An 11,188-nucleotide genomic window follows, 5' to 3' on the forward strand; every position below is an offset into this window, starting at 1 on the left:
TGTACAAATGTGCTTTACACAATTGATGTGTGTATGGATTGTGATAAGAGTCACATGAGCCCCTAATAAAACGATTAAAAAAAATTTATGCACCACCTACAAAAACTAAGGATGAAGAAATTGAAGAATTCAACAAATGACTTCTGTCTGAAATTGATCAAATGTGCAATCAAAATACGTTTATAATTACTGGCACTTGGAATGTACAAAGTGGAAATGAACAGGAGGGAACAACAGTTGGAAAATATGGTCTTGGTGATAGAAACGAAGCTGGAGATTACATGAAAGAATTTTGTAAGACCAACGACTTGTCCATAGCGAATACCTTTTGTCAACAAAAGGTGACTATATTTACATGGACTTCCCCAGATGGAATACACAGAAATCAAACTGACCTCATCTGTGGGAAGAGATGATAGAGAAGCTCAATTTTAGAAGCTAAAATAAGACCAGAGGCTGACTGTGGAACAAACCAACAATTGCTCATATGTAAGGTTTATGCTGAAGAAAACGAAAACAATTATACGAGGGCCAAAATACAACCTTGAGTTTATCCCACCTGAATTTCAAAACTGTCTCAAGAACAGATTTGATGCAGTGAACACTAATTACAGAAGATCTGATAAGGTGTGCGAGGTAACAAGACCACCATTCATAAAGAAAGCAAAAGGTCATTAAAAAAAACCAGCAAAGAAAAGACCAAAGTGGACATCAGAAGACTCTGAAACTTGCTTTTAATCAAAGAGTAACTAAAGCAAATAGAAAATATTATGAAGTCACTGGATCCAAAGACTCTACCCACTGGCCTGCGATCGTCCTGCATTCGGCATCATTGCATGCGCTTCGTGAGTCTGAAGAGGACTTTATAGATCGGTATTGGCTACATGGGCTAATATCGGACTTATAGGCTTGGACTGGACTGGGTTGGGATACTTTCTTAATGTACAATTACACTTCATATAAAACTCTCTCTTATATATCTGAGTGGCTATGAATTTGTTTCTCTAGTCTACCCAGACTGACAAAGTTTCCTACCTAAGGATAGGAAAAATGTATTATCATATTATCCTTATTCCTAGTAATAGAGTGACTAAGCCAGAAAAAATCCTAAATAAAAACTTACTAAATAAATAAATGGAAAAAAAAGAAAATATTATGAAGTCAATGATATGGACAGAAAATTTCAAAGGGAAGTTTGAGAAGACAAAGTTAAATACTATAATGAAATGTGCAACATAGAGTTTGAAAACCAAAAAGGGCGAACACAATCAGCATATCTTAAACTAAAAGAACTCAAGAAAAAATTCAAGCCTCAAGTTGTAATACTGAAAGATTCTATGGGCAAAATATTGAAGAATGCAGGAAGCATCGAGAAGATGGAAAAAAATAATCACTGTACCAAAAAGAACTAGTCGACATTCCACCATTTCATAGACAGACACTCTCACTGTTGATGGGAGGAGCAAGCCCAATCTTTCTCTCGAGGAACTGCTGGTGGTTTTGAACTGCCAACCATGCAGATCACAGCCCAATGCGTAACCACTACACCATCAGGGCTCCTTGTTCCACCATTTCAGAAGGTAGCATATGAACAAGAACCAATGGTGCTGAACGAAGAAGTTCAAGCTGTACTGGAAGCCTTAGCCAAAAGCAAGGCAACAAGAATAGTTGGAATATCAACTGAAATGTTTCAACAAGTTGGTGAAGCACTGGTCTATGCCAGAAAATTTGACAGATGGTTACTTGGCCAGCTGACTTGGAAGAGATCCATATTGATACCCATTCCATAAAGAAGATGACCCAACAGAATGCTCAAATTATAGAACAATATAATTGATAACACGTGCAAGTAAAATTTTGCTGAAGATCATCCAACAAAAGGTGCAGCAGTACCATGACAGGGAACTACCAGAGGTCCAGGACAGATTCCGAATAGGAAGTGGAACAAAGTATGTTATTGCTGATGTCAGGTGGATCTGGTCTGACAGCAGAGAATACCAGAAAGATGTTTACCGGTACTGGTGTTTTATTGACTATGCCAAAGCATCTGACTGTGTGGATCATAGCAAACTATGGATAGTATTGAGAAGAAGGGGAATTCTACAACACATCATTGTGCTCATGAGGAATAAGAAAAATGCATCAGGGTTGGAGGACGGCTTATTAATAGCTTGTGATATGCAGATGGCACAACCTTGCGTGCTGAAAGTGAGGAGGACTTGAAGTATTTCCGATGAAGATCAAGTCTGCAACCTTCAGTATGGATTACATTACAGTGTAAGGAAGAACAATCCTCACGACAGGATGAACAGGCAGCATCAAGATAAATGGAGAAAAGGTTGAAGTCATCAAGGCTTTACTTCTGTCGCGGTTGGATCCATATTCAATGCTCATGGAAGCAGCAGTCAAGAGATCAAACAATGGATTGCACTGGATAAATCTATTGCACAAGATCTCTTTAGAGTATTGAAAAGCTATTGAAATAGCTACTTATAGGACTGAAGTGTGTCTGACCCAAGTCATGTTATTTTCAATTGCTCCGTATGATGTGAAAATTGGACGCTGACTAAGGAAGACCCAAGGTGAACGCGAGGGTTGGAAGTGCGGTGCTGGAGAGCAGGATTAAAAGTACCATGGGCTACTAAAAGAACAAACAAACCTGTCTTGGAAGAGGTTGGGCCAAAGTGCTCCTTAGAGGCAAGGATGGTGAGACTTTGTACTACATAATTTGTTCATGCTGTCAGGAGAGACCAGTCTCCAGAGACAGACATCTCACTTGGTAACGGAGGGGCAGATAACAAGAGGTCTTCAACAGGATGAACTGACACAGTGGCTGCAACAACGGGCTCAAGCACAGGAACAATTGTGAGGATGCTGCAGGACTGAGCAAGTGTTTCATTCTGTTGTACGTAGAGTTGCTATGGTCAGAACAGACCGGATCACACCTAACAACAAAACTCACACCTTGGACCCTATAATCTTGTGTTTTAAAGCCTACAAGATACTTATAAGCACAGATAACACACTTTTAATGTCAATTAAACTGATTAGTTCAGAGTAGGAAAACTAGGGCTATTTTCATCTTTCATTTTTCAGTAAAGCGTGAAAGGACTCACAGATGAGGTAGAATTTTAAAACTACATATATAAAGTGATAGGGCTTCATGATTTAGGAGAAAGGTGGCAGATCGTGTATAAAATGGTGAGGTTTTAGAAGACTAGAGAAAAGAGAAGTTTTAAAATAGCCAAGGAAGTATCAAGTAACCGTATTTGGAAAAAAAAGAAAAAGAGGAGCTAATAGAAATGGTGGTTGGGCCGAGGAGCTAATAGAAATGGTGGTTGGGCCGAGGAGCTACTAGAAATGGTGGTTGGGCAAACAGATTTAAAGCAGATTAGGAGGCTGGCACGCTGCTGGCAGGTGCTCTCATGTCTTAGAACAAAATACAGCCCAACCTGCACACGATTACAACTGCTGCTTCAACTGAGCCTATCAGTGCAGCCACTGTGATGAGCTTCCTTTTTCTCTGACCCTTCTTAATTTATACCAAGCAAGATGTTCTTCTCCTTGTAGCATGTCCAAAGTACTTCTTCCAGGACAGGCTCATTCATTCCTGTCTGTCCATGGTACATGCAACATTTTGTGCCAACACCCTAATTTAAAGGCATCAATTCTTTTTCGGTCTTCCTTATTCATTGTTCAGGTTTTACATGTACATGAGTTGATCTCTAATACCATGGCTAGATCAGGAGCATCTTAGCACAAAGTGAACTCTGCCATTTAAAAGAAAAAACAAGCAAACAAACATTTGTAAAGAGTTATGACATACAGGGATAAAATTAAAAAGGAGAGAAAACAACTTTGGAAGCAAAGTTGAGGATAAATTAAAGTCTTAACAGTGGAGAATGGTTACCTTTCCCCCTCAGGCTAGGGAAAGTGCTGTAGGGATGAGGAGATGATAGGCAGCTGTGGTACAAGAAACACCAAAAATGGAGAAAGACTGGCAAGTAAAAGGTATTTTTAATTTCCAAATCACGTTAAACAATACCACACTATTTCATCCTCCAGGCAATTAAGTCAGAAAGGCTGGTGAAGAAACGATGCACACTTCCGCCTTCATTTATGTTTAATTATATATTCTAAACAGCATAAGATTGGGTGTCAAAACTAATGAACTGAGAGCATGTCACATCACCTTGTACATGTAGTAAAGCTCCCCGCCCCACCCCTGTCAGTCTAAGGCAGAGTTCTTTAGGCACCTGTTGTTACTACATAGAGCCAAGTTGGTTCTGACTCCCCCTATGTAAAACAGAATACTGCCTAGTCCTGCACCATCCTCACAACTGTCATGTCTGAGCCCACTGCTGCAGCCACTGCCAATCCATCTTGTTGAGGGTCTTCATCTTCTTCCCTGTCCTTCTACTTACCATGCATGGTATCATTTGGTTAATTACCATCTCATTATGCCTAAATTGTGGTTAGGTTTATTTGGTTCCTTGCTAGCTATCTCCTGTAAATATCACTGCCTTGTGTTGTTATAAAGGAACCCTGGTAGTACAGTCATTAAGCACCGAGATGCTAACCAAAAGAGCAGTGGTTGAAGCCACCAGATATTCCATGGGAGGAAGATGTGGCACCTCGCTTCTCTACAGCTTACAGCCCTGGAAAGCCCATCGAGTTGTTATGAGTTGGAATTGACTCCATGACAATGGGCGGTGCTGTTACACTAAACCATGATCACTGCCACTGTGTCAAACTGCCCGTGGGTTTCCAAGACTGTAAATCTGAATGAGAACAGAAAGTCCCATTTTTCTCCTTCAAAGTGGCTGGTGAGTTTGAACTGCTGACCTTGTGGTTAACAGCCCAACACATTACTAAGTCACCACAGCTCCTTTCTGTTGTTATAACTTCTAGCAAATATTATGGGGCATTAAATGGGACATAATGCTATTAATTTAATCCTTTCTTTGGAATCCCTAGTTAACGTAGTTTCACTCTCATAATAATAATTTATGACCTTTTAATATTATACCATTTCTGTCTCAATATTTTCTCCTACAATTCAACATCTAGTAAAATGTTTCAAATGTTTAACTTTTTCCCAGGAAATAAAATCTTAGCACTCCATAGCATTTATTTTTGTTAAAAACATTACTCTAAATTGACTTTATTTAAATCAATAAAATACCTCCCTGATTTTAATGAAGAACAAATAAATAACCTGAGCTTTCTAATCTTAGTACTACTGCTATTATTACGAAAACTTCCTACTATAAACAACATAGAGTTGAGTTGTGTCTCAAGATCCAGTGTCTTCTGAAAAATGGAACACACTTATCTTAGGATGCTTAGATTAGAAGGATTCCTAGACACAACTGTCATAGCAGGAAGTCAGAGATAAAGTTCAGGATTTGTAAATAAAAAAAAAAATTCAGTAAATAACAAACCGATAAATAACATTTGTAAACATAAATTTCTGACTTTTAAGTGTAAAATTTTGTACTTAAAATATAACCACTGTCCCTGTAAGATATGACAAAATAATAATTTATAAACTATCAAGGTTTCATGAGGGAGGGGGGAATGGGGAGGGAGGGGGGGGAAATGAGGAGCTGATGCCAGGGGCTTGGGTGGAGAGCAAATGTTTTGAGAATGATGAGGACAATGAATGTACAAATGTGCTTGACACAATTGATGTATGTATGGATTGTGATAAGAGGTGTATGAGCCCCCAATAAAATGATTTTAAAAATATATATTTACAACCACTGTCCTACATTTAAAGTACGTACAATGTTAACAGTCTATGGAAAAAGACTTAATTTCTCCATGTATCAAGGAACAATTAAAATAACATATAAACAAATATACACATGCACTAGTAACTTAAATTACCTTTCTTCTTCTCCTCGAATCCATACTGGAGTTTTTGGAATTTGTGCTTGAAACATCTTGGATGCTTTGTAACAAAAATTGCTGCAAAAACACTAAAAAATAAAAACCTGTATGTTATTTATTCATATTGTGAAAACTTATGTACAGAGCATAAGGAGAAATGTTTTATAAATACATAAAATGAAAACCTATTTCACTCAAGGTAAGAAATAGGCAGAACACTTTTAAGGCCCATTTGCCCCTCCTTAAAACCGCATCAATCTTCACATGCCCAGAGGTAATTATTGTCCTAAATTTTGTGTTAATAATTCTTACTGTTCTTTAACCTATGTATGTGGTAATATGCAGAGAAAATAAATGAAGTACAATTACATGACTAAACCTCCTAAGCTAACGGTACCAATACCATTTCAGTTTTGCCTATTTTTAGTCTTTATCTAAACAGAATCACATTGTTTTGTATTCTTCCTTGCTTCTTTTGTTCAACACTATGCTTAGAAGACTCACTGGTGAAATACTTTATTCATCTTCCTTGCGCATTATAATTCACTGTGCAAGTACAATATACTTTATTGCCTACGGACAACTGAGTTTCGATTTTTCCTATTACCACCCAATATAATACTGCTACGAACATCCTTATGCATGCATACTGGTGTGCATGGGTAAGAATTTCTCCAGGGTATCAAAAAATAGGAAGAATTGGTTATAAAGTATGTGCAAGTTCAACTTTACTGTATTAGTTTTTCAAAAAGATTGTATGGTTTTTTTACTACCACAGTAGTCTTAAAAGACCTAATGGGCTGTGAAAATGTAAATCAGTCTGTTTTTAATTGCCGTTTGCCTGATTACAAATAAAGTTGAGTGCCTTTTCAAATATTTATTAACCACTTAAGTTCCTTCTGTGAAACATTTATTTCAAGTTTTTATCCAGTTTTCTATTAGGTTGTCTTATGTAGATTCTGAATATGAATCTATGATATGTGAGAAATGACTCTTTTAACTGTAATTTCCTTTTTTAAAACTTCTGATAAGTTTTGAAATTTGACAAATTTATCAATCTTTTCCTCTACCATCTATAAGTTTGTCTTAAGAAATATTTCCTTATCTTGTTTATGAAAATATTCTCAAAAAAATAAATTAAAATATTCTCACATAATCTTTGAAAAATTTTGCCTTTTACATTATGTCTTCATCTATCTAAAATTGATATTTATAGGAATTAATATCCATGTGTTTCATATGGATAACTACTGTGGCAGGCCCACTGATGGAAACATATCCATCCTTTTTCCACTTGTCTGCAATACCTCTATTGCCCTCTATCAGTGTCCACAGAACTGGGAGTGTGTTTAAAGTTCTCTCTTCTGTTCATGATTTAATTGTAATTACATGTCAAACCACCACTGGCCTGTTGGTTGTCACACTGTGGTGGCGTGCGTGTTGTAATACTGAAGCTATGTCACTGGTTCAGGATGTCAATTTGCTGATGGGGCACAACTCATTGAGATTAGCTGCAAACATCCATTAATAGTAGAAATATGGAACAAAGTATGACTCTGACAATTAGAAATTGTCGAAAAGTGAAATGAACACATAAAAATTGATAGCCTAAAATCCACCTGGCAGGGTAATTGGGCAGTCCCTCTCAGGGCCACATGGAAAGGATGATAAATCCAGGGTGCGGAATGGCACTGATGAATCACATAATTATCTGCTAGTTTTTTCAGATTTCCTCCCCTCACTATTAAGGCTGACATTTGATATTCCTCATCAATCATGTTACATTTGCGTATGCTCATTTGTATATTTAAGATTGTTCAGTATAAGAGAGTAAAGATAGATAGCTCTACAGAAGCGTAACAGGAGTAACGGTGCCGAGGGTAGGAAAAAGATGGGGGAGCTGGGGAGCTGATGGCATTGATGGATGCATAACTCCACTTGATGGGACTGAACAGCAACGTATGTGAATGGACGTATTGGATGTGCAAGCACGCCAATATTACAATTATTTAAAAGAAAAAAAATAGTGATAGCCTAGGTGTGGTAGTTACGTAATTTCATGTCAACTTAAAGATATATATATATATATAAAAGTGTAGGGGTAGAGGTCAGCCTGTCAATCAGGTCACAACTTGATGGTGCCTCCTTGCGGGTGTGGCCCTCTCAAAAGGAGGGCCCTGGGAAACGCCCCTACCACTCTGCCTCTGCCTTAAACTTCCTGCTGACTGACCCTGATTGCTGCCAGAGACCTGGAGATGGGTCCACTGCCATAAGACTGCACTCACCGGTCTGGGAACTTCCTGCATTTTGCATCGTTGCTTGTGACTGCGTGAGTCTGAAGAGGGCCTATGGACTAGCACGGGACTTACGGACGTGAGGTGGACTGGGCTGGGAGGTTTTCTCAATATATAGCTGCTGATAGAAAGCTCTTCCTTACACATGAATGTCTCTGGGTTTGCTTCCCTAGCCAACTCGGCCGATCACACTGAGCTGCAGTGCACTGGGGCTGGTCATTCTGAATCATCAATCATATAGGTGACTATGCCAGGATAAAAGGAAAAGATCACTTCAATTTCTATTTTGAAGTATAGTATTGTTTGTGATCAGATCTATACGAATACAAATATTACTCAAATTTACACACCAATTACTAAAGCTAGTAATGAAGAAATTAAAGAATTCTGCCAACTTCTTTGATCTGAAATTGATCAAACATACAGTCAAGATGCATTGATAACTACCGACAACTAAAATGTGAAAGTTAGAAACGCAGAAGGATCAGTAGTTGGAAAACATGGCTTTGGTGATAGGAATGCTCTTGAGACTGCATGATAAACAATGACTTCTTCATAGCAAATACTTTTTTCAAACAACATAAACCGTGACTATACTGTGGATTTCACCAGATGGAACACATAGGTATCAGACTGACTACATCTGTGGGAAGAGATCGTAGAGAACCTTGATATCATCAGCCAAAACAAGGTCAGGGGCTGACTGTGGAACAGACCATCAATTGCTCATAAGGAAAGCTCATGTTGAAGCTGAAGAAAATGAAAACAAGTTCGTGAGAACCAGAATGTGGCCTTGAGTACACCCCATCTGATTTGAGAGACCACTTCAGATACAGATTTGATACACTGAACAGTAATGACCAAAGCCTGATGATCTGTGAGATGACTTCAAGAACATCACCCATGAAGTCAAATTTCATTTAAAAACCAGAAAGCAAGCAACCAAAGGCTACAGTGACTGTCAGCAGGGACTGAAATGTGCTCTGAAATGTAGAGTTGCTGCTAAAGCGAACAGAAGAAATTAGGATGTACCAGAGAGGAGCAGAAAGTGGCAAAGGGCTCATCGATCACCACTGTGAGGATGGCAGAGGCCGGGCAGTGTTTTGTTCGGTTGTACACTGGGTCGCTATGATTTGACTCAATGGTACCTAACACTAGCAAAGCTGTGCCAATATGCACTTTCACTTTTAAACGTTCAAGTTAAATTGTGTTTTTAATCCTATTTACAAATAAATGCAAATGTTTTTATGGTTCTTCTCCCAAAGTTAAGATTTTAAAAAGTTATTTTATAACTTTAATAGCACCACATTGAAAATAACCCATGAACTTACCTTTCTTTCAGTAATATCATAGACTTTATTGGTTTTTGTAGAAATTTTATATTTCTGTTTTGGAACCTAATAAAAAGAAACCACAGCTTAGAAAATAATTCAAATCACAAACAAAAGCTGTATCCCTATAATGCCTGAATTTTTAATTTCAGGGAAAAATTTTTGCGTGTGTTTATTCTTTACTTTCATGGCTATCAATATATATTAATATGTACATTTAATTAAATGTTATGAAAACGTCACACTTGGTGTTATAGGGTTAAACAGCGTCTACAAAGTATTTTACTACACATAAAAAGAGCTTATGTTAAAAAAAAAAAAAGGCTAGTTTACTTACTATTCCCAGTTTCTTCTGACATAAAGGATAACCACAGAGTTTACTAATGGAACGCTCATCCACGACATCATTGTAGTGATCAGATGTGATGACCTTTCCCTATGATGAAACAAAGGGGGGAGTCCCCCAGATTAATGGAAACCAAACCAAATCCACTGCATCCAATTGATTCTTATCCTAACATCCTACAGTAGATCAGCATAATCTTTACAGAAACAGGTTGCCACATCTTTCTCCCAGAGTTAATAAAGCGAAAGCACTTCGAGAAGTCTGTTACATCGTAAGGACTCAATAAATGTTAGCTATTATAAAATAAAACACCTCTTTGTAAATCATACAGTTTATGAAATAATTATGAGGCAGGAGAAAAAGTGGAGCTATAGATTGCTGAACCAAAGCAAAATGAATTATTTTTGCAGTAGAAACTCTTAAGGATTACAAAGGTGTAAGACATACCTTTCAAAAATCTAATATTTTACAAAGGTATAAGATATAGCTGGTTTGGTCACTAACCCACCCAACAGGTGGGCTGTTTATATCTCCACAGGGAGAGAGGGACCAGACTTCAACCCAGTCCTCCAACACGAGAATGCAACATATTTGTATGAAGCAGGGAACCAATAGAGAGGTCTGAGGGACCGGCTCCAATCCCAACTACGTGGACAGCTCCCCCTTGCCCCCAGAAGAATTAACTTCAGAGGACAGCACTGAAGCTACAGCTCAGGGAAAGAGAAATGTCTGATCAGAGCACACAGGAGCCAATGAAGGGGGAGGAAGAGAGAGTAGAGCATACCCCGGCCCACCAATCCCTGAGGACTATATTCCTGCTCAGAGAAGCCAATGCACAGAGACCATAGGGCCGGCCCTACTATGAGACATGATGTCCCTCACTGACCCATAGTGCTACAGGGGACAACACTGGAGACACAGTGCGGGAATTGTGCCCGATCTGACCTCACCACACCAAGGGGAAACACTAAGAGTGTGCAACAGAACAGCAAGGGGAACAGATCAATTAAGTCCCCAGGGAATACCAGGCCGTGGCACCCCATCAGACACAGCCTGAAAACACTCCTACAGGAAACAAACAGACCTTGAATTATTTATAGGCTTTTCTATTTTTTTTGTCATTGTGTTTTTGTTGTTGTTTTGTTGCTTTGTATTGCTGTCTTGTTCTTTGTGCATATTATTATCTCTGCAGGTCTATCTAGATAAGATAGGCAGGATAAACAATCTGGAGGAGAAACAGGGGACCAATAGGGACATGGGAGAGGGGGAGGCGGGGGAGTGGTGTTAACAAACCCAGGGACAAGGGAACAACAATCAATCTA

The 11,188-nt window shown here is 38.5% G+C and overlaps 1 protein-coding gene across 1 annotated transcript in view; it reads right to left on the bottom strand.

The window, feature by feature from the left end:
• The window catches only part of RPAP2 (RNA polymerase II associated protein 2), a 106,192-nt gene that overhangs the window by 86,971 nt on the left and 8,033 nt on the right, over nt 1-11,188 (bottom strand). The window contains exons 5-7 of the mRNA XM_045292041.1: nt 9,858-9,956; nt 9,521-9,586; nt 5,893-5,984 (exon numbers count right to left, since the gene is read on the bottom strand). Of these exons, the coding sequence (XP_045147976.1) occupies nt 5,893-5,984; nt 9,521-9,586; nt 9,858-9,956 (257 nt within the window). The remainder of the gene's footprint in view (nt 1-5,892; nt 5,985-9,520; nt 9,587-9,857; nt 9,957-11,188) is intronic.

Source organism: Echinops telfairi, unplaced genomic scaffold, assembly GCF_000313985.2.
Source record: "Echinops telfairi isolate 266 unplaced genomic scaffold, ASM31398v2 ScPeMD7_443;HRSCAF=831, whole genome shotgun sequence".
Taxonomy (NCBI): domain Eukaryota; kingdom Metazoa; phylum Chordata; class Mammalia; order Afrosoricida; family Tenrecidae; genus Echinops; species Echinops telfairi.